The sequence below is a fragment of the Diceros bicornis genome, chromosome 1 (assembly GCF_020826845.1).
Source record: "Diceros bicornis minor isolate mBicDic1 chromosome 1, mDicBic1.mat.cur, whole genome shotgun sequence".
In the NCBI taxonomy this organism is placed as follows: domain Eukaryota; kingdom Metazoa; phylum Chordata; class Mammalia; order Perissodactyla; family Rhinocerotidae; genus Diceros; species Diceros bicornis.
In genome coordinates this window covers 64,168,874-64,193,342 of record NC_080740.1, presented here as the reverse complement: position 1 = coordinate 64,193,342, position 24,469 = coordinate 64,168,874, and the positions used below count along the sequence as shown (strand labels likewise).

At 39.8% G+C, this 24,469-nt stretch overlaps 1 protein-coding gene across 2 annotated transcripts in view; it reads left to right on the top strand.

Moving 5' to 3' along the window:
* The window catches only part of PPP2R2B (protein phosphatase 2 regulatory subunit Bbeta), a 260,646-nt gene that overhangs the window by 7,934 nt on the left and 228,243 nt on the right, over positions 1 to 24,469 (top strand). Inside the window, exon 2 of one of the 2 annotated variants that reach the window (XM_058543408.1) lies at positions 13,230 to 13,314. The exons of the other annotated variant lie outside the window; for it this stretch is intronic. Within the exon in view, the coding sequence (XP_058399391.1) occupies positions 13,278 to 13,314 (37 nt within the window). The 5' untranslated portion in view covers positions 13,230 to 13,277. The remainder of the gene's footprint in view (positions 1 to 13,229; positions 13,315 to 24,469) is intronic. 2 annotated transcript variants of the gene reach the window in all.

Below are 24,469 nucleotides of genomic sequence, written 5' to 3'. Positions count from 1 at the left end.
TTTAACCTGAGAAAGATGAGGTCAGCTAGAAGGAGTATGCCAAAGAGTACCTTACCTGTGAAAGGATGTATTCCAGGTGTGCTGGGCTTGATGCTGGGAGACTGACAGCCTCCTCCATCAGGCATTGCTGATTCCACTGCTGTGAATCTGTTAAGTAATGAACCTGAAGTAGTCACAGAATGACAGGCCAACTCCTGCACTTAATGTAGGGGGCTCAGCTATGCGACCCTCAACAGATGTACAAGGGTGCAGAGGGTGGACATTTGTAAACAGCTGTAATGGGGAATATTACAGCAAGATGCTGAGTACTCCTAGGCGGTCTGGAAGACAAAACTCGGATCACTCAGTACAAAATATCACCAGGAAGTGTTTTACCAAAAATGAGAGCTGTCCAAGAAACTTGAGGAGAGTAACATTGCTCATGTAACTTTGCAGACGTCAAGTTGGGGCCAGGTACCGCCTGGTTAGGAGGTCCGTTTGTTCACAAGAGCTGTATTGTTGTCATTTATAAGACAAATAATACATAAATGCCTTCTTGCTTGAAAGGATTTTAGCATTATAGAAATATATAAAGCAAAGCATGAATCACCCTCCACCCCACACCCACCCCACTTCCCTGCTCAGAGTTGCCATTGTCAATAGTTGGGTCTGCTTCCTCATGGCCACCTTTGTATGCATTTTCATACATTTAAATATACATGTACAGATATACATGGGGAGGGGGTTGTTTGTTTGCATAACTGAATGCTTACTACTTATTTTGTTTGGACTTTGTTTTTTCTCCCACTCAATGATATATGTGAAAGATCTTTCCATGTCAGGACACCTACATCTGCCTTATTCTTTTTAATGGCTGCACAGTGCCCCATGGTATGACTGTACCATAGTTTATTTAGTAGTTCCCTTGTGGATGGATGGAAAATTATTTCCAGCTTTTTGTATTACATAAGATGCTGCAGTGATTATTCATGTATATATGTTTTTGTTCAAACGTTCTCCTTCCTGATTTTATCATCTTTAAAGCCAAAATGCTGGTTCCTATTTCTTAGCAAAATGGCAAAAAGGAATTTCTGGCCCTTTGTTTATTCTCTGAGTAATCCTGGATAAGTTATTTAACCTCATGAACTTGAATTTCCTAATCTAGAAAATGGGAATACCTGGCACACCTATTTATGTGTGGATAGTATTGTCTATTCTAAAACCATGTGGATTTGAGTGTTAATAAAGAACAATGTTGATTGCTAGCAGTCGTGGAGGGCTTGCTTATGTGCCAGGATCAAACTTTGGGCTTTAAAATATTTTTCCTGTTTAATCCTCAGAACTCTGTGTAAGTTGATACTGTCCTTGTACCTCTTTAAGTGAAAAGTTGAAGCAGAATGAGATTATTCCTTGTCCAAGGTCACCCAACAGTAAGTGGCAGGACAGAAGTCACTTCCAGGTCTGTCAATATAGTGCACAGACACATCTGTTTAAAACAAAAGTCATGATGTTGGCACAGAGCAAAGATTATTTATTTTTCTAAAGAAATACTCTTTTGAATCAATACCAATACAAAGAGTCCAATTTTTATCAAGAATTTGAAAATGAATGGAGGGAAAATTGGAAGACAGTGCAGCATTGTAAGCAGTGCTGCAGAATGCCCATCCAAAGACCTGGGTATTATTCCTAGTCCTAATGTCATTGTTAGTTGCTTTTACTCTCTGGGCTTCAGTTTCCTAATCTACTGAAATGAGTTGAAGATGGGGGAGGGGAGGCATGCTTTTTATGGATTTTTCTGGCTCTAAGTTTCTGTGGTGCACTATGTCTGTGTTTCTGATCATCTAGCTCTCTTTAGTATGTTCTGACATTGTGCTCAGGGGTGAGTCTGGGGACACAGGCATATGGCCCCAGAACTCCAGGCCTGGCTGTATGTACTGATGGGTCACATCATCCTTCTGGCAAGAAGGCTCTGGTGCAGCCAAGAGGTGGAGCCAGAAGGAGAAGTGTCTCTTTGCCAAAAGCTGCTGCAGATGGAGGAGCCAGTCTGTCTGGGCGGCCCATGACTTTGAGAGGAGCCATTTGGCAAAGTTGTTGGCAGGAGCTGCCTTGCAGCATGAATGCTGGAGACTGTCCTCGGCTGGAGAGAATCACGGATGCAGCAAAGGTGGCTGGTGGAACAAATAACCATCTGGTGAGCGGGGTGCTGCTCATCTTGCTGCACTGACAGGGAAGAGCAAGTGCCAATGGGTGAGGCTGAGCTCTCAGTGACAGGCTCTGACAGGCACAATAGGATTTCTCCCCCGCTATTGTATATTCCATGGAGGGGGTGATAAACCGCATGGGAACCGGGTTCTTTCAGAAATCAGGAGGGCCCCAATTTCTTCCACAATTATAAAGCAGGAAAGAAAATTCATCAATTCAAACCGAATTTATTTATTGCATTTATTACTAGCTGCTGTGCCGATTATGCTGGTGAGTATGGTGAAATATAAGTTCTTGTTCTCAAGCATCTTTCCATCGATTTGGGCAGATGACACTCTATCCTTCTCAAAATGTACTTAACCATATAAGCCAGGCTGTGTGAGTCTGTGCTGCGTGTGCCTCTCTGTTATCACCAGGTGGCTGAGGTGGTGAAAACAGAGCTGGCCTGGCTCTAGACCCACTTCCAGCCATACTAGTTCTGTGGCCTTGGACAGGTCACTCCACTTCTCTGATTATTTTCTTACCTATAAAATATGGCAGGGGATGAGGCAACATGTCTCCTGCTAACATGTTATTGTCTATAGGTGAGAATTAAATAAATACAGAAGAATCCCTCTCTTACTCTGTGCATTTGGGACCAATAGTTGCTAGTAAGTTGAAAAAGTTAAGGCAGAGAATTGTAAAACATGATACACCTATTTTAAACAGCATTGCCTAATTTTGTGAAGAGGCTGTTGAAGAATCAAGGCTTAATCTTTGAGTATGAGTCTGCTGATTGGGGGTTATATTTTTCTTGCACAAACCACACCCCAAATGACAAAGACCATGTCTGAGTTTGGTTTCCTTGAGGTTGAGTGAAAGTATAGACACCTGAGAATCAATCTTGTTATAGATCCTTCTAGAATTTTATGATTGTCCCCAATCTTTTCTCTCTCCCACATTTCATTCAACAATTCTTTGTCATCTTTTGAAAGCATTCGACTAGATTTCATATGAAACAAGCATTCTCTTTCTTTTCACACCATTCTTTTCATTATTTTCCATGATCTTTAATTAAATAACAAGTATAATGAGCATCAAGACATTTGGGAACAAATACAACTGAATGTCAGTAAACATGCACCTCAACCAGAAGAAGCAGAAGTGTGCCTGTGTATGCAAGATTAGCCTACCAAATTAGCTGTGAGTATAGAGCATGCTATAGGCCCATTTTACAGAGGGAATTGAAGGCAATTTTCATCCAATGAGTCAGCTTCTTAGAGATCTGTTAAAAGAGCTTCTGTTGTAATTATAATGAGGAGAAAGAGCCACCATACACTGAGTGCTTGCAGTGTACCGGGAATTGAGTTAAGAACTCTATATGTACTGTATATTATATATATAATGTACTACATTGATGTGTATATCTATGATGTAGATACATGCGTATGTGTGTATCTATATCATTTAATCCTCACACAACCCTCAGATGTAGGTACAATTAAAGCTGAATTAGGTGAGACTTTTAGGTCTTATTCACCATTGTCCATTAGCCATCTCCTAGTACTGTGCCTGGCAAGTAGCACTCATTACATGTTAATTAAGGAAATGAGGGAATAGATTTCGATTTTACTGATGACGAAACAGAGGCTTACAAATATGTGTAATCTGCCCAGAATCAATCAGCAGACTTAGGACTTGAATGCAGGTGTGTGTGACACAAAAATGTATATTCTTAACAAATTTAGGTATATTACAATAATTTCTTTTTTGCAAAGCTCTTGGACATCTACTTTTCATCCCATATTGTCCTAAGAAGAACCTTCTAATTGGATAAAAATTTGGTATTATCCCCACTTTGCACAAGTATGTAGATGTCCTAGAACAGGGGTCAGTAAACTTGTCCTGTAAAGGACTAGATAGTAAATATTTTAGACTTTGCTGACCATACAGTCTATGTCCCAATTGCTCAACTCTGTCATGGTAGCATGTGGGCGTGGCTGTATTCTAGTGAAACTCTATTTACAAAATCAAGTGGTGGCCAATGGATTGTAGTTTGCTGACCCCTATTCTAAAAAAATGTTTGGAACCCAATAGAAGTTCAAAAAATGTTGATCTTCCAAGCAAGTGGTTGCAGTAAGTGCTAGAGGGAAGCTTACCTGAACAGGAATGTCTTAGTGGGGAAAGTGGGATCTTGGTGGGATTCTGACGGGTGGAGAGGAGTGGCAAAGCCTTTCCTTATGGAGAAGGGAGTCTTGTATGATGTCAGGAGGCAAAAGTAAGCAAGGAAAATGGTGTGTTGTCTGAGCAAATGAGCTGGAAACTAGAGATGTAACAGACTGTTTGATAGCCCATTACAATCCCCACCATCATCATACCTCTTCAGGCTAGTGTCCCTCCAATTATTCACTCTGTAGTCACTTAAAAAATATTTATTATATACGAGGTACTATGCTAAAAAAAAAAGTATACGATTAAAAAAAAAAAAACATATAGACCCTGCTCTCACAGAGCTTGCATTCTATTGGGAAAGTACATATTAAATAAACACAAACATAAGAATATGAACATAAATCTTGTTAAATACTATGTAAGAAAAGAAAAGAGGCTATGAGAGAACAAAATATATGCTCACTGATGAAAGCTTGGACTATAAAGAAGAGTGCAAAAAAAGAATCAAATTTAGGAGCTGGCCCAGTGGCGTAGCGGTTAAGTTCCGCTTTGGCAGCCAGGGGTTTGCAGCTTTGGATCCTGGGCACGGACCGACGCACGGCTTGTCAGGCCATGCTGTGGTGGCGTCCCATGTAAAGTAGAGGAAGATGGGCATGGATGTTAGCCCAGGGCCAATCTTCCTGAGCAAAAAAAAGAGGAGGATTGGCAACGGATGTTAGCTCAGGGCTAATCTTCCTCACACACAAAAAAGAATCAAATTTACCTCTAGCCCCAGGTATAATTATTATAAACACTTTCTGATGTATTTTCTTACAGAATCTGTGTGTGTGTGAGAGAGAGAGAGAGAGAGAGAGACAAAGGTATGGATGAATACTGAAATTACAGGTAAAATGGTATCATAGCTATTGCTGTTTTGTTTGTTTTGGTCCCAAAACAATACTCTGGGCATTTTTCTATAATATCCTATAATTAAATCATAATTTTACCAATCATCTAAGGCTGGAATTTAGATTGTTTCCAATATTTTGTTCTAATAATTGTGTGATAAATAATTGCATGAATCTAAATCATCTCTGTGGTTATTTTCTTAGAACAAGTTTCTAAAGTCAAGATTACTGGGTTAAATGGTACGAACAATTAAGTTTCTGGATAATATTAATAAATTGCCTTCTAAAAAAGTTGTACCAAGGAATACATTTGTAATTGCTGTGGCCATCTCCCACCTTTGGTCTGTATTTTGCCTCTACCTCACATTGTCACAGATTTCCAGAGTGTTCAAGTTCATCCCAGAAAACTTGTGTGGGGCGAAGATCAGAAAAAAATTCATAAAAACATGACCATTGAACTTGAATTTGCTCCCCTTGCCCTTGTCCTGCCCCAAAGGCCCAGGTTCTTTTGCTCATTCTGAGAAGGAGGCAAGATCAGTGCTCAGCCTATGGTATTGAACACATGGGTGAGTAGCTTGTTCTCTGGGATTTAGTTGCCCATCTACATTAAATAAAATGACTTGCATGGTTCCAGGGCATCAGTTGTAGATAAGTACATGGAACTTAGTGACCCAGAAATGTTCATTTTTCTCAAACTGGTGAGTCGGTTACTTCAAAGAATGATTGACCCCATATGACAACCAATATGGTTGTTTAATGAACTAGCCTCTCGTGGGATTCAAATTTGACAATTCTGAAAGCTGTGTTAGCTCTTCTTTTTGTTACTACTATGTGTGGCTGAATGCAATTTGAATCCAGGTATTTCTGAGAACACTAGGCTCTAGCTATTATTAGCTTAAGACTTCCAGACATCTCTAGTTTTCCTCCAAAAATTGGGAGCATGATTTGATGGAAATGAAAAGTACAAATCTTATAAATGACCACTGAGATTGTATGTTTAGTGAGGGATTTTTAGTCCCCTTTCAAAGTACATTGGCCATCTGCACTTCAGCAGTCTTTAGGGAATATAGTTGGGAGTCAATTTGAAGTCTCCATTCCTTTTGCTTGAGTATTTGGGGTATTTTTCTCCCTCTGAAGTGCTGAGGTATTGAAGTGAGAATATTAAGTTCTTTGAGGCATGTTTTACTTAAAATTTTTATAAAGTATTAGAAAAATGATACACAAGTTGTGACCTAAGTGTTCAGTAGATAAAATTTAAAGGATAAATGGCTGGCTGGCTGGCTGGCTGGCTGGCTGACGTGCTGGCTGGCTGGCTGGATGGCTGCCTGGATGGATGGCTGGATGTATGAATGGACAGTTGAATGGGTAAAGATTTATGGTGGTTAATAGGAAATCCAGTTACTTCCTCAGAAGACTAAAAGTATTAAGGAAGCTTCTAGAAACATCAAGTTTCAATGATGATTTGGGATGGTAATATTAAAATCTACCTCTCATCTCCTCTCTCTTCTGTCTGGGAAGCCAGGGCAGGTGGGATGGGTTGAGAGAGTATTGATTAGGACAGCACAGATCCATGGGGACATGCTTCCAGGAATTCATCAATGGTGATAGTTTAAAAGGAGAAGAAATAACAGAGAGGAGAAAAGCTGTCCTGGAACCCTGAGCTGACAGAAGAGACAGGGACAGTTGGGTGCTTCCAGCTGACTTCTCTTATAGTGACTAATATCTAATCCCATTCCAGTTCTATAGGATTAGCCTGGGTGAAAATGACATACTATGCCTTGGAAGTCAGAACCCTCCGATCACTTCATAGCATGTAGGGGGAAAGTTTTTAGTGCAGTTCCATTTGTGAACAAAGTGTATTTCCCTGTAGGTTCTCTGACCCCTTGCAGGTTCAGAGATCAAAAACTCGGTAAGGTCTCCCCAGGACCTGAAGAACTCTGTGCACTGTCATGAAAAATGCCAAAGCAGTCTGATTATCATATTGTGCTTCTGCTGCCAACATACTTACTCAGTCCCTAAGCTTCCTCAGCACAATTTGAAATGGAAATTTTCTGATCAAAATTTTTCCTTTAAGTCTTAGAAACTTGGATTTGAGCCCATTGTGCAGGCCAGGTTTGTTCTTTTTCCAGTTACTTGACAAGCAGGTTGCCTTTGAGTCACTCATATGAATGGCCTTGATCTAGACATTGGCACATGTTGAAAAGGCAAAAAATATTTTCCTGCTTTTATTTGACCCTTTAAGAAGATTAGTCTGCTTGCGGTGTTCGCCTGTGCTTATAAACCTTAATGTTTCCTGCCTGTCCCTCATCTCCCTGAGTCTCTCCTAACTGATCTTCAAACCAACCAGGCTGGCTTGTGCTGGGTCCTCACCACCCCACGCCATTCCTGCTTCCCTGCCCCTAGTGTGCTGTTTTTCCTTCCCTAGTACCCACAAGTCCTGCCTCAAATCCGTATTTTCCCATGAGGTTTTTCTTGAATTCCTCAAGTTCTTTAATCATAACAACAATCTTGTGATATATAGATATTATTACCATTTCACAAATGTGAAAACTGAGGTCCAAGTTCAGATAGCCTGCCAGAAAGAGTTATAGGCCTGCATAATGTCTCCCTGAGGAGAAAGAAACTCCTGGAAAGCAATCATCACATCTTTACTTCTTCAGTTTATCCTACAGAGGACAATGCAGTGCTTGGTAGGCAGGGGCTTAGTAAATGGCTTTTGAACTTGATTTGAATTTGAGAGTAGATTGATAATGTCTCTAGTTATCTATGTAGCAGCTAGTTACATATTCTTTACTTGGGAGTTGAAACTTGAAGATCCCACTAAACAGATGGAAGCCAGGTTCTCTTACCCCCACTAGAATTTAAAGATATAAGGGAGATGTCAAAGGATGTGCTGTGTGATTTTTGCAATCACTTGGAAACTGTACTGGCTAATTAAGAGCATAGACTATTATTATTTCATCCATTCATTTGTTTATGTGTTCTTTCATTTTACCCTTTAACCGTTCAGCAAGTATTGACTGAGCAACTGAAACCTCATTCATGCCATACGAGTTGGTATATGATGATATCAGTATGAAAACAATATATAAAATGTTATTAACATTGGTTATGGAAGGGGGAGAAGTAAGCAAAAAAAAAGACTATTAAGGGCCGGCCCCGTGGCTTAGTGGTTATGTGCGCGCGCTCTGCTACTGGCGCCCCGGGTTCAGATCCCGGGCGTGCACCAACACACCACTTCTCCGGCCATGCTGAGGCCGTGTCCCACATACAGCAACTAGAAGGATGTGCAACTATGACATATAACCATCTATTGGGGCTTTGGGGAAAAAAAAAAAAGGAGGAGGATTGGCAATAGATGTTAGCTCAGAGCCGGTCTTCCTCAGCAAAAAGAGAAGGATTAGCATGGATGTTAGCTCAGGGCTGATCTACCTCACAATAAATAAATAAATAAATAAATAAATAAATAAATAAATAAATAAATAAAATGTGTCACATCCATGATAAAAAGAATATGTACAGTATGATTCCTCTTATATAAACTTCTATGTGTTTACGTAAAGAATTCCATGAAAAGAATGGCTACCATAATATTAATGATGGTTATCTCCAGCTGATGGAATTTTAAGTAATTTTTAATATTTATCTTTTATATTTTCTAATATATGATAGTTGTAAATAAGTATATACATTGTTTACATAATAAAAACAATAAAGCTGTCATTATGGTGAAAAATAATTCATGGAATGTCTACTAGTGCAAAGAACTAGTCTGGATATCAGTGTAGTAAATATTCACCTGAGTTCTTCCTTTTACTTTGAAGTCACATTAATCATTCTTAAAATGAAAATCAGTTTGAACCCTGGAAGAGTAGTGATAAGTGGACACTAGTAACTGTCAAATTCTGTAACAAGAATCCCATTCAAGCTCTGTTACCTGTAGGTCTGGTGAAAGGACTTTGGCAATGAGCTCAGCTCTTAGGTTCAGGGCCCCTTTGGTCCTATGTCTTGGCTGAAACAATAAAGGTAAGATGATAGCTCTGACCTCAGCCAATCATTTCATGAGGGGGCTGGGAAAGGGTCTGGATGAGTCAGTGAAAGTCAATTGCGATGATGGAAAAGCCGTCTAAGAAAAAATGTCCTAGAGCCTGCAGGTCAGAGGCAGCCCCTCTGCACATGAGGGATCTCACAGTCTGTGTTTATTGACACAGAAGTTGGTTTTAAACACCCTGAAGGAATTTCTGGCGCGTTTTGCCAAAGCCAGTCTGAAAATGTTTAATCAGTGGATTAGTGACAACCAGTCCTACTGGCGAGTCTGCACAGGGGGGAGGTAGTCAAGTGTAGTGTGTTGCAACGTGGCTATTAGAGACAGAGCATAGGTATGTTTGATCAGAGAAACGCAGGCAGGAAAATACCATCATCCACTCGTGACATAGTCTTGGCTTTGGAAAGTATGCCATATTTTATGTCTGAAAAGCCTTAGTTTGCTTTCCAGTCATTGATCATGCTCTAAGCAACCTCCATAACCTCTGTTTTTGGTATATTGAAAGTAAACTTGATAAGATGATCTAAAGCCAGAGTTGGAGTGATTAATCAAGCAATCAGCTTTATAGCCCCAGAACAAGTGACCTGAAAGAATGAATATGCCTTTCCAAATACAGGCCCAAGGAAAATTTATACTTAAGATCTTTAGTTTTACCTGTTCATGTTGACCTACAAAATATTTTAAGAAAAGAACTATAATAGGAAAAGCAGGATGATAGTGTCACATCACAAAGCCATTTTAAGCTGTCAAATAACTTGAGGGAAACCATAGTCTAAGATAAACGTAAAGGCACCAAGGAGTTGTTACCTTGGTTTTTACATCTTTGCTCTTGAATCTCTTGGTTGAATTTTTCTAATAAGGTGTAAAAACAGTCAATAGTACTAAATACTATCTTTTATTCATCTCTCCAAGTTTGACTGCAAATGGAATTTCTTTTTTTCTCCCTGCATAAAAATGTCCTTCACACTATCGCCTTTCACAGCTCTCCCCAACTAATCTCCCAGATTCTACTCTCTAATGTAGACATGCAAGGGAGACTCACTTAACACCTCGAAATCTGAATGGGAACCCAAAGGCATCTTGGGTAAAATACGTGGAGATCCCTCTGTTGAGCTGCTGAGAGTGTCTTTGTCCTGCTTAGTGACAGTAGTTTGGTGATATTCCTTTCTGCTTGCACAGAAAGGTTCCTCGGGCTATTTCATAATGACATTCACTGATCTGGGGATTTGCCAGGCTTATAGGGAAGTAAGGCCATTGGAAATGAATCCCTCTTAACCATCAAAGCAACTGAGCAAATAGTTCTTTGCTCAAAACTATTTGTTCTTTGGTACAGCTGATAATTATCAGTTTTAAATAGTCCCCCTTCCTTCCTCTTTCCTTTTAAATTAGTCTGTCAGTAAACCAGCTTAGCTAACCAGGTTAATATGCTAGCAGCCAAATTTTAAGCAAGGAAGAAGTTACATAAAATAATAATGCCATCTTATACGTGTGAAGGGGTTTTATATTTCTGCAAGGTATTTTCACAGCTCTTATCTACTATGCACGACAAATTTGGAGAGTAAGCTTTATTTCTTTTCATTTCCTCAATGAGGAAACTGAGATCCAGTGGAGTTAATCAATTTGCCCATGATCACGTAGCTGGTTTGTGATGGAGAAAAGACTGAGGTCCAGAGACTGATTCCTCAAATAGAGCTCTTCCCGTGATAATAGAATACTAAATAAATCAATTTTCCTTGAACTCCCAACTAGATCAAATCTTGCAGTCTTGGAAAAAAGTGTTCGTTCGTGCTGACTCTCTCTGCAAGATGTTGGCCACCTACATCCTTAGCACAAGGTTCTTTGGGTAGAGCAAGTGCCTAGCTCTTTGATTGTTTGGCTTGGGTGTGTGATGTCTCTCATTCCTAATGTCATTCATTGTTACTATTGCCAAATGGAAGAGCCTCCTGGGCCATACTCCTGGCCAGTAGTGCAAGCCTCAAATAACTAGGGTTTGTTGATTATAAAGATATGGAGAAGCCAGTGGACTTAGTTCCATTTCACGACTGCATACTGCAACCCCCCCATCTAACACACAGATATTTGCCATTTGGAACAAGTAAGAAAATAGGTAAGAAAGACAATGGATTGATCATCATCACCACCTTTCTTATCTCTGGAAACATAGTGTAAGGGCAGGGAAGCTACATTTACTGAGTGGTTTTTACACACTGTGTACATCTTTTGCTTCGTTTCCACTTAATCATGTGAGCAGCGAATTCTTTATTAAGACAATGAGCTTATTACTTAAATCTTCTAACTGTAATTGCCCCTATGTAAAATCAGTAACAATAATAGTAACTACCTTCTATGGTTGTGAGGATTGAGACGGTAGTTGTGCAGTGATTAGTTCAGTACGTGACATAGATTGAACATTCGTTAAGTGGTTGTTTGGTTGTATTTCTAGAAGCTGTAAATGGTCAGAAGTATTATTTGCACTGGACTATACATTCTTTCTGCCCTCCAAATCCCTAGAGTTCAGGATTATACTAAAAACATACTTGAGTGGTTAAGAACACTGACTCTGGAGACCACTAGGTTTGTATCCTGGTCCCACCACTTGCTAGATCTGTGACCTTGGGCAAGTTATTGAACTTCTCTAAGCCCTGGTGCCTTCTCTATAGAATGAGGATAATAATATTTAACATCTTAAGGTTGTTGTGCATATTAAATCCGACAGTGTGTGTGATGTGCTCGGAACAGTCCCAGGTACATAGCATGTAGTAACTGCTAAATAATATTAGGCTGTATTTTCATTAATATTAGTACAGTTATCTGTATGTCCTAAAACATAATCATTACTGTCAGAAGACAGTTGTTTTGATTACAAGACAAAGAAATAAGTTAATACCCCAACCTTAATCTTTGATGCAGTATCAGTTCTGGCTTTTTGTGGTGATTGATCCCTTTTAAATAATAAATATAATATCCTATAATAATAATGGAATCTTATGAGAGTCTAGGGCAACTGCTGCCCTTTCCTGAGTATGAAACAAAGCATTAGGAAACTAAAATCCATTATCTACTCTATGCACTATCAGTAGGGTAGTTTTTAAAGGTAAGAGCTTTGAGATATTAAAAAATTAATGGTAATAGATTAATTATAAACCTCTCTTTCTATATTAGTGGTATGTTGAAGCTTCCCAGGAAGGCTTAATTTTGTTTTTTTAAAAAGATCTTGCATCTCTATTTTTAGTACTTCTTATTGTATTGCCTTATTCATAGATTCTCCTGAAGTATAACCTTGTACCTCTGAACACTTCGAGAGAAAAAAGGAACCCCTTCTAATCAGTGAGGTGACCTGCTCCTGTTTCTGAATAATTCCAGTTGCTTAAATGTTGTTCTGTGTACCAGAGCAGTCTCTCTGATTTTTTACCCATTGCTCCTAGCCCTACACTATGAAGCCTTACCTCGAAAGCTTAGTATCCTATGCACATGACCCCCTCTTTAACTCCATGAAGATAGCTCTCCTGACCACCCCAACCTCCTCAAAACTCCCTGGATTCTCTGTGGCAGTTGTTTTCAACTTTAATGTGTATTAGAATCACCTGGAGTGTTTGTTAAAGACAAATTGCTGGGCTCCTTCTAGGGTTTCTGATTTAGTAGGTCTGGGAGGAGGCCTGAAAGTTTGCCTTCTAATGGTTTCCCAGGTGGTGCTGCTGCTGGTGGTGGTCCAGAGCAACTCTTTGAGACCTACTGCTTTCTGAAACCCGAAGGCAGCCCACTTTCAGTTGAGGACACTGAAGCATGGAGAGGTTTTGTAGTGTTGATTGTGTCACCCTCTTAGGCTGGATTTTGACAGGCTAGGAGCAACCTGACACAAAGAGACTGTAGGGGGATCTGGGAGTGTGTAATGCACCTGTATGTTACCACAAGTTGAAGCATCACTGCCTCCTGGAGTCTGGATCTGAACCCCGTGTTTGTCACAGGAGCCAAGGGAGAACCCAAGACAGAGAATAGTGGCACAATAATGAAGCATGAATTGTCCAGATGAAAGCACCTATGGAAATAAAGGTATTAGTATCATTATTTATACCTACTATTCTTAACAAAATAGCAACGTGGAAGTGTTGAATAGTTCCAATTGCTTAAATGTTGTTCTGTGGGACCCAAACCAATTAATTCACACTTTTAATAAGAAAGTATAGATAGGAAGCATCCTTTGACTTACTATTTTAAGAACTAAGAACATATTTTGATGAAATGTTGGTACACAGTGATGACAAATATTGACTGGTTATAGAATTACTGGGAGAGAGACATTAAGCTAGACAAGAGTGACCATGCTTTATAGATGCTAGGGAGGTATGTAGAATAGGCTAGTGAACCAGACAGATATATTAACTGCTCTAACAAAGAAAGGGGCTTGGGGTCAGGAGGTGAAGAAAGAGACAATATGGGCTTCTTACTTTGTGTATAATGAAGAATAAAGGCTCTCACTAAATGGGTAACTTTGAATTAAAAAGCAGATCTAGAAATCGCTATGTAGGAAAAACAGTAACTTCTAACCTGTATTAAACGTTTGGAAGCCCTTTCGGTATAACCCCTGAATCCCCCCTGGTTTGGATGAGGTAGCATGAAGACCTCTGCTAGCCTTTTTTATTCTTTTCTTGAAACTCTGTGGTGAGACTGTTTAGCTTTACAGCCTCCACATTTGGACGTATTTTGGGGCCCTGGAAAATAAAATTTAGTGCAAAAGAACTGTATATTTTTATTTAAGAAAAAGAATCATCAGAGATTCTTCATTAAGGTGGAGTTTGTATCAGAGGTAGATATGAACTCTGAGACAGATCAAAGAGTATGACATTCAGAAGAGAAAAGCTTCTTTTAAGAAAAGAAATGGAGAAAGAAACCTATCCAGGTATTTTTCATAGGGAAATGAAATTAAAAATGTGGTCAAAGACTTAAAGGGAAAAGAAAGCAAAGAGCAGATGTATATATTTATGTATGTATATATATATATGTTTATGTATATTCTCCATCAGCCTATGCTTAAGGATGTGTCAGGCACTGGTGTCCCAAAGGAACTATGCAAGCTTAGCTTTATACATTTATATAGACTCCACACAGGTTATATTTCTTAATGTGTATTTTTGTGTAAGATGATAAGAGTAGAGTTTGTTTTTAAATACTTTGGAGTGTTTATAATGTGAGGTGGAGTTTAGCTCTTTCCTTGCCATAGAAAATTTTACATGTTTCTTTCTGACCTATTTTAATAAAAAGTTTATATCTGTTGTGATTTCAATGTACTTTTGTTTCATTTCTACCAACCAAGAAACATATTCAATGCATTCTGATATACTATTGATTGGGGGCGAGGGGTCTGAGTTTTATTTGGTTTGCCCTCGATGACAGTACTTTAATGAGATGAGACTAGATAGGCTTTGAATGGATTTCCCTGAAGCTTCCAACTTTTATACCCTCTATACCTCCTCCAAAAGGGAGAGAGAGGGGAGGGATTGAAGTGTTTTGTTATTTGGTCTTGTTTTTCTGGTCTGTGTCATGTCAGACTCAAGATTTCCAAAAACACAAAAGCTGCAAGTGAGAAAGAGACAGTTCAGAGTCAGAATTTTAAGAGCTTGTTGTGAGGAAGAATAACAAGGATGAATGCCTGCTTTTCACTGTGCCTCATCAAGTCCGAATGTTTCTGAAAAAATCCTTTCAAAGTACAAAGACGGTGCCCTTTTCAAAATGCTATGGGGTTGGTAACTATGTAAGTATTGTGCATAGCTTCGTGAATAAGTGTGAGGTATAAACTGAATGAGAGTGTGTGTGTGTTAACATAATTTAAGAATCACTGCAAGGTGTTATTTTCACAAGTTAAGCTCCTTTCTTCAGAATTTGGTTAAGATTGCCTTGAGTTTTTACATGAGATTAGGATTATTTCATTGCAGTTTAAGGCATGAAACCATGTATGGCTATCTCTGATTTCCCAAAATATGCTCCAATGAGAAATAATCCTTTAATATGTGGCAGCAGATTGGTATGAATAGAGTCCGCCATCCATCCTTTTACATATTAAGCATTTATTGAGGACTCTCTCTGTGCCTGGGGCTATGTTCTGCACTGTGGATGCAAAGATGTAGGACACAGACTTGGTCTCTTCTGTTAAGGAGCTCCTGGTGTAGTGGGGGACACAGACAGGATAACAGGTAATTATAATGTAGTATGAGAAGTTCTGTGATGGACGAAGGACATGCGACTGTGAGAGGATGTAAGAGGGCTCAGAGGGGGGCTCATGAAGAAGGACATGGCTAAGCCAAGACCTGAAGGATGAGGAGAAGGAGTCAGTTGAAGGGAAGAGGAATGAAAAGTGTTCCAGGTAGGCAGAATGGTACACTTAGAAGATAATGGGTTAGTTATTTAGTAGTTGGGTGACTTCAGGAAAAAGTCTATCTTGGAGATTTAGTTTCCTTACCTTCCTGTGGGGGACGGTGGTGGTGATAATTGTGGTGGCAGAGATGGTGGCCATGGTGGCTGGTGGTGGTGGTGGAAGAGGAGAAAGAGAGAAATAATTGCAGTTAATATTTCTCAAGCACTTATTATGTGCCATGTTTAAGTATACTAAGCACTTTCCATGCATTAATTACCTATTTCAGTTTTACAGTTACCTTATGAGGTAACCATTATTCTCTCTGTTTTACAGATGAGAAAAGTGAAGCTTAGAAAGGCTAAGTAGCTTGCTCAAGTCACCCTGCTAGTAAGTAGAAAAGCCAGGATTTGAAAACAGAGAAGTTGCCTCTAGAGCCTGCATTTTCCACCATTACTATGCTGTTAATAATCTAACTTTTTCTTAGGGCTGATATACAGATGAGCGGGATAACTCTTTTGAAAGTCCTTTTTAAACTGCAAGGAACACTAAACTATCATTGTGCATGTTGAGCTCAGCCATGAGTCACATGCTCAGTAGCTAGCCTAGAATAAAAAGTAAAAATGGGTTTCAGCAATATATGGGCTGCTGTTACTTGCCTTGTTAGCCACTCCTCTAATTCTATGGCCTTAGCATGTTAGTAGTCAAAAGTGGCATTCCCTGGGGGACATTTTTTTGTGTGTGTGAGGAAGATCAGCCCTGAGCTAACATCCATGCCAATCCTCCTGTTTTTGCTGAGGAAGACTGGCCCTGGGCTGACATCTGTGCCCATCTTCCTCCACTTTGTATGGGACGCCCCCACAGCATGGCCTGACAAGTGGTGCATTGGTGCACGCCCGGGATCCGAACCCGGGCTGCCAGCAACGGAGAACACGCACTTAACTACTACGCACTTAACTACTACGCCACAGGGCCGGCCTCCCTGGGGGACACTTTTTGAAGCAACAGAACGTTAGATGAGATGGACCATGGATTTGCTCCCAAATGGCAATTGCTGTGCTAGAAAGTCCTCAAACATTTCTGAGATTGTTAATCTGTTAATCATTCCATGCCGCTCCGTGACTGCTCAGCACAAACTGACATAGAGACTTGGCAATTATCCAATTCTTTCCAAGAATCTTGACTTCTAATAAGGATAATCCAAATCCCCAAATAGACTTTTTAAAATTCTAGACTACCAGAATTTGACCAGTGTATGTATATATTCTCTGTTCTGCCTCCACTTTTTTGCCAAATAGACTCTGTTCCTGTTACCTAGATATTTTTAACATTTCCAAAGTGCTCTTTGCATTTATCTGCACTCTAATCAGCCATTGTGTTGTGAACTTAGGACTGTCTATACTAGTATCACACAAGCAGGTCCGTGTTGCTGGCCAACGCATTAGCAGCCATGGGAATAATTGAGAATGTTCGGAGAGAGGCGAACACTCTGGGCACAAACAGCGTGTCTCCACTACAAAGGGAATGGCTGGTTCTACACTAGGGAGATCAACAATGAACCAAAATAATGAATTCTTCTGCATCATAGTTCAATTCCAGAGGCTAATTGTTAGTTTGTTTAAGTCCTGCTTGGGGCCCGATGTGGGGTCGGGGGAGGTCCCTTTGGAAGCTTGATTGAGCTAGTGTGAAAGGCAAGCCTGTTTAATTCAGATGTACCAGTGAAATGCAAACAGTTTCATGTATTAATGGTCACTAATGACCTGTAATCAAGCTATGATTTGTCAGGTTAAAAATAAAGACGCAATTAGTTTATTTGTTCAAGAAAGTAAACAGAAGAATTTATCAATCTGCTGATTGTTCTTCCCCATTGGAGATGGTAGGCTGGAGCATTAATTAGTCTTGAGCAGTGGCCTCTCGGGCTGCCGTTGTCTGTTACTGAGATTCTCCCAGCTTCCTGACCGACCCCTTGTAAGTCTGCAGTCTTTGTCAAAAGCAAACGGAGAGGATACTGTTCTTGGAGCCCTTTCTCCGTGGCTTTCTCTCTTGGTAAGTGAGCCACTTCAATTTTAATTTTTCTTTTTTAGCTCCACTTTGGTCCCATCCTTCAACTGGCTAATTTTCTCGAAATATTGCCATTTATTCAGCAAAGATTTAACACATAATTATTGAGGGCCGGTTATGCTCCAAACGCTACCCTACGCCTTAAGGTTTATAATGGTTATCAAGAGAGTCTTGACTAAATCTTTGCAAAATTTACAATCTCTCCATAGATGTCTTTAAGATGTTCTGTACCACTAACTACTCCTTGAACTATTTATCACTAAAACCAACTGAAAAATCTCTTGGCATAAAACAGATGCTCTGTTGAGATATGCATCTTAGACAATAAGGCACTTTGATCCCTTGAGGTACAGCTAAACTGACAATAGAGACTTTGAGGGTTTATAGTGACTCTTTAGAAAAGATATACCTTGTCTTTTGCCTAGTCTTTTATTTAATTCAAGGAAGTGCATATATTTAAATCCTGTGGGAGACCATGACATTAAAACAAAATCCTTTAATCCTCCATCAAGTGAAAACACTGTGATCTATTTGATACAACAGAGCAATAATGATGCAGGTTATCCCAGTGAGGCATCTGGATCACTTGAGATCATGCTGAAACAATGGGAATGATCTTACTCACATAGAACATGACTTCTTTCCTTAGCAACACTAATCACACACTAATCTGAAATTCACTCATCTGAAATGGCTGCCAATCTGAGTTGGCTCTCTCATCCACTAGAAGTTAAGCACCTTGTGTCTCTTGCTCAGCGTGTATCCCAGGGTCTAACATAGTGCCTGGCATGTAATAAATGTGCTCAGTAAATGTTTGTTAAAAGAAATCCAGGCACCATGATTAGAGCTTGAAAACCAATAGAGGCAATTAGGATATTGTGAAATAAAGCAAAATTACTTGATGACGGTCATCTTAAGGATTAGGACTATTAGATGATCAGCACCATAGCTGACCTCTTTTAGATAGGATTTTCTTTTCATGTCTCCTTATGTCCACTTCCGAATAAGCATCTATTTCAACACATTAATGACCCATATGATAAAAGGCACCTCTTGTTTCCCTTTGGAAACTACTGCAGCCTAGCAGTGATATTTCTTATACTTATAACAAGAGTGACCAAGCAAATTTCTGGTGTGAAATGACATATTCTTCAGAATCCAAAGAGGAGGTTTAATGTTCAGGAAAGCCTTGACAATAGTGTGGATTGGGGTATGATCATTTTTCATTCATTTATTCAATAGATATTTATTGGGCACTTATTGTGTGCCAGGTATGGAGGTAGGTGCCAGGAATATGGAGCAACAAGGCCCTCTGGGGAATTACATTAATCAAAGAGGAACAAAGATAAATGTACAATTGTAACTGTGACAAACACTGTAAAGGAAGACTTTGTGGTGCTATGAGTGTGTGTAATGAGAGGATTGGACATGGACAGGGAAAGCTTCCCTACTGAAGGACTGATTGGGCTAAATCCTGAAGCCATAGTAGGAGTTAGCTATGTTGAAGACAAGATGGAAGGATGACCCGCAGAGAGAAGTGCATGTACGAGGGCCCTGTAGTGGTAGTAGTAAAGGGAGAGTGTGTTCAGAGAAGAGAAAGGTGACCCATGTGGCTAGAATTCCCACAGGGTGGGCACTAGACAGAAGTCATATCTTGCAGAGTCTTGAAGTTATACTAGGCCTTATTGCTTTTTATCCTAGGAGTAAAGGGAAATGTTAAAATGTGGAGAAGATGGGGAGCAGCCACCAAATTTGTTTTTCAAAAAGATCATTAGGGCTGCAGTGTAAAGAACAGATTGGAAACAATCCAGAATAGATTTAAGGAGACAAGAGATTTGTTCATATGAAACTGACACAGAATCTACATAATATACGCCTTTGTGAGGCATTCCCCATATAAAGCACATACCCTTCCAAGAGATTCAAGATGAGCTCCTCCATGGTATAATATAGACCTCTTCAAATTCCCTGTGTCATGCACACACACTTCCCCAGACATAAATTAGCATCATTAAAACAGAGTGTCACATTGGAGCCCAGGTCCCTTTCCAGCTGATGTGTCACTTCAGCACCTTTCCCTTTGTACTTTACCCAGGTCTTATTTTCCTTCCCAGAAGTGTGAGATTGCTTTTTCTGCTGTGCTGTTAGAGTGATCCCCCACTTGGAGTCTAATCTGCCACGGCTTCATGCCTGTTTGTCAGGAACTTCGAGAATATATTAAGATATTGTAGAGGGTACAAGTTCGATTTTGACAATGATTATGCCTATTATCTATTTTAATAAATGTAAATTGCTATGGAGAAACAAACCATTTTATGCCACTTGAATCCTTTTCAGGGGAGCCTGAATCCTTTTCGCGTGGCTTACATGTATTACTGTCATTTTCCCTTCACAGAGTTGAATAAACACACTTAAATCAGACCTTTGTTAGTGCACCCGCTTGTACTGTTGCCCTAATAAGTTGTTGTGATTTTAGTCTTTGAAATCCATATTTGGTAACATTTGCAAATTAATCTGTCCCTTCAGAATTGAAATTATCAGGTAAACTCAATAATAAGTCATCATGTGCATTATACGTGCCAAGCACTGTACTTGGGATATAGCAGTGAATAAGGCACTAAACGCTGCCTTTAAGAAACTTACAGTCATTTCTCACTATTTGAGTGGTAATTTACAGATTAGCAAGGGCAGGAGGTTAGAATGATCCATGCAGTAATGAATTAGAGTTGGAGACATCAGTAAGAACTCATGTTTAAGTTTGTAGAAATAAACATAATTACACATAGAAATGTTTATGAGTATTTGTATATAGACAGGTTTGTGTACATACATATATTTCTTTCTGTGTCGGCTGGGAGAGCTTGAAAGAAATGACACACCATAGCAACAAGCACAATCAGCACCCAGTTCTTGATTTCTGAAACCATTCTCCAATAAAAGGAACCAGGAATCCTTGGAGAAATGTCTGATTCTAGGACTGGGGAAGGAAATGTACAAGATAAGCCTGGAGCCTTTTATAGTGCCAGAAAGTAAGGAAGTGCTCAAAAAAGAAAAATGTACTCCCTACGTTGATGGGAGTGTGTCAAAGGGACACAGGAGCCAACTGAGCTCCCAGTGGCTAGAGTGGAGCAATTTAAGCAACAAAATAAAAAGTAGTATTGGATTATATCCCAAAGTATAAAATAAATGTCCGTGAGTCCAAACTGATATAAATAAATAATTGAATAAATTAATAAATGGGAGAGGAGAGAAAAATCTGCCAGGCAGAAGAACTCCGAATCAATTATACAGATGACTCAGGCTCAAGGAGCAAAGCAAGTGGGCCTAGCTCCCCGTCCTTTAAGTGTGGGTGGCACAGAGTGACTTTTTTTTAAAAAGCACAGTTTGGAAAGGGGGGAGGGGCAGGAAGAGTCACCTGACGGAGGAGAAACCTGACAAACACTACTTCAGCCAGGTGATCAAAGTCCCCATGAACAGTCATAAGTCGTGTTGATAGTAGGTGTCCTTGATATGATGTGACAAAAATGGCACTTTACCTCTGTGATCTTCAAACATGAAAAAATGTCAGATAAATTCCAATAAAAGAGCATCCTATGGTATACCTGACCAGTACGCCTCAACGCTGTCAAGATCACCAAAAGCAAGGACAATCTGAGGGACTGCCACAGGAGGAGGAGCCTGAGGAGATATGACAACTAAGTGTAATGTAGTGTCCTGGACGGGATCCTAGAACAGAGAAGGACGTTAGGTAAAAACTGAGGAAATATGAATTAAACTGTGGACTTTAGTTAATAATAATATGTCAATATCGGTTCATTAATTTTAACAAATGCACCACACTAACATAAGATGTTCATAATAGGGGAAGCTCAGCAGGAGGCATATGAGAATTCTCTGTTTTATCTGTTCAATTTTTCTGTAAATCTAAAACTTTTCAAAAAGTCTATAAAAAATTAAAAAGAATTAGAGAAGCAGCAGCTTACACTATAGTGAGGGAAGCCAGGTGTATAGAGTGATGGGGAGAAACATAATGGGGCATCTAACTGCTCTTTCAAATGACTTGACCACTTTGGGCAGGTTACTTAACCCTTCTGATCTTCTGTTTCCTCATCTCTAAAACAGTGATAAAACCTGCCATCAGCCAATATATGCTGTAAAGTCAAACTATAGGAACTGAAACCCCCAGCTATGGGGCTGGGTGACTTACTAAACCTATCTGGGCTTCACTTCTTCATCAATAAATACGATAATAATAGTACCTACCTACCTCAGTGAGTTGTTGTGAGATCTGGGATAATATGTGTGAAGGGCTCATAACAAGTCCTGGCACACAGTGCTAAACATTAGCTGCTGCTGCTTTCTCCTCACAGGTTTACGGTGAAGACTCACTGGGATAATCATGGAGAGTGCTTAGCGCATGCCTGGCATGTCATAAGCCATCTTTCGGTGGTGGCAGCGAGGAAAAGTTTCCTGGAGGCCAGAACGTGCCCTCCCCTTGAATCCTACCTACCAGACACAGTGGCCTTCCCTAACCCTACACTGAGAACAGAGCGGGAGTTGACCAGATAAAAAGAGGGTGGTGGAGTGGGCTTGGGCAGAAGGAACAAATGTCCAAAAGCAAAAGGAAGCATGGCACGTTGACAGAACTTCAAGAGTTCAGAGTGGCCGGAGGGTGGAGTCTAAGGAGGGAGGAAGAGGGAGAGGTAAGTAGGGCCAGCATTATGTCAGCAATTGAAGACTGGATTAAGGATTTGAACTTTATTCTGGGGTCAGTGGAAAACTGCAGGTGTGTGCTAAGGAAGAAAGTGACAGGGCCTGCCCCGTGGCTTGGCGGTTAAATGCGCACGCTCCGCTACTGGCGGACCGGGTTCAGAACCCCGGGCGCACACCGCAGCACCGCTTCTCCGGCCATGCTGGGGCCGCATCCCACATACAGCAACTAGAAGGATGTGCAACTATGACATACAACTATCTACTGGGGCTTTGGAGAGAAAAAAAAAAAAAAGGAGGAGGATTGGCAATAGATGTTAGCTCAGAGCTGGTCTTCCTCAGCAAAAAAAAAAGGAGGATTAGCACGGATGTTAGCTCAGGGTTGATCTTCCTCACAAAAAAAAAAAAAAAAGAAAGTGACATATAAGCCTTGTACTCTAGAATGATCGCTCTGGCTATTTGAAAAAAATGAGTTGGAGCTGGAAGAGTGGGAGGAAGCTAACTCAGTTGTAAGGGTGAGAGATCATCAGCCTAGATTATCGTAGTGACGCTGCAAGTAGAATGAAAGAATTGAAGGCTGACAATAGGGCAAATAATTGTTGTACAATTTTATAAAGATCTTTTTCTGCCCAGGAGTCTGATTTATTATAGTGTGTGATACCTGAACAATTTCCTAATATCTGCATAAGATTAAAAAAAACTGTAGGATAACATTAAGAATTTTAAGCAGTGACTTTGAAACTTCTACATATTTTCCACTCCTAATATGTACCATCATAGAGAGTTAAAAAAAAAAAAAGACACAAGCATAAGAATCAGATTAACTTTGAAATGCTGAGGGGATAGGGAAGTGTTCTAGACCAGCATCACCCAATAGAAGTATAATACAAGCCATATATGTAATTTTAATTTTCTAATAGACACATTAAAAAGTAAAACAGGTGAAATTAATAATTGTAATGTTTTGTTTAATCCAGGGTATTGGAAATATTATTTCAACATGTAACCAAAATAAAAATTATGAATTAGATATTTTATATTCTTTTTCTCATATTGTCTTCAAAACCTGGTGTGTATTTTACACTTAGGGTACATTCATTTCAGACTAGCCTTATTTCAAGTGTGCAATAGCCACATGGGGCTAGTGGCTATTAGATTGGTCAGCTCAGGTCTAGAGCTTCCAAACTCTCAGTCAAGGAATCTTTTTTAAACAAGTTAGTAAGCATTTCTGCTTTAATACATGCACAGGGGAAACAGAATTTAGTGTACATACTCAAATTGCCTATTTCTTTCACTCAATAAATATTTACTGAGTGCCCACTATCTGGTAGTGGAATGTTTACTATATCAGCACTGGCTATGGTTTACACACTGGAGTTCTGATCATGAGCTGACCCCACATGGTGCCTATACTTCACGAAGCTTAGAGATTTGTGGAGGAGACATGCAAATACAAAACAAAACCCAGTAAATGAGATAATCATATATTATGCCGTGGTGAAAACAAATGAGAGACTGAGATGCTCGATAACCATGATAGGATTGCTTTTGATAATCCCAGTTGAGTTGACATAAGCTGAAAGATAAAGGATGAAAATGAGTCAGCCACACAAAGAATTGGGGAAAGAGTAAATCAAGTAGAGGAAATATGTGCAAAAGCCCTGAGGCTTGTGGCATGTTGAAGGAATCTGAAGAAAATGAGTATGGCTGAAGATTGGTGAGAAGGAAGGAGTGGCATGAGATGAGTCTGTGAAGGTGGGCAGGGGTCAGTTCTCATGGGACTTTGTAAGTAAGGATTTGGAATATTATTCTAAGTTCTCTGAAATCTAAAGGATTTTAGGGGAAGGGACTTGTTGATTATGAAGATTGCCTTAACCTCAGATCACAGTGTAGGCTAAAGGTAAAGAGTCAGTCAAGTGAAAGATGGAAAAGAGTTTGTTCTGCACGCCTCACAAGGTTATTAATAAGAGAAAGATGGAACAAGGTATGTGAAAGTTCTGTGAAGACTATATAATGATCTCTAGATACAAAGTGCTGAAAAGAAAAGATAGAAGTGTAGGTGCTAAACCCAGCTGGCTTTGAGAGCTC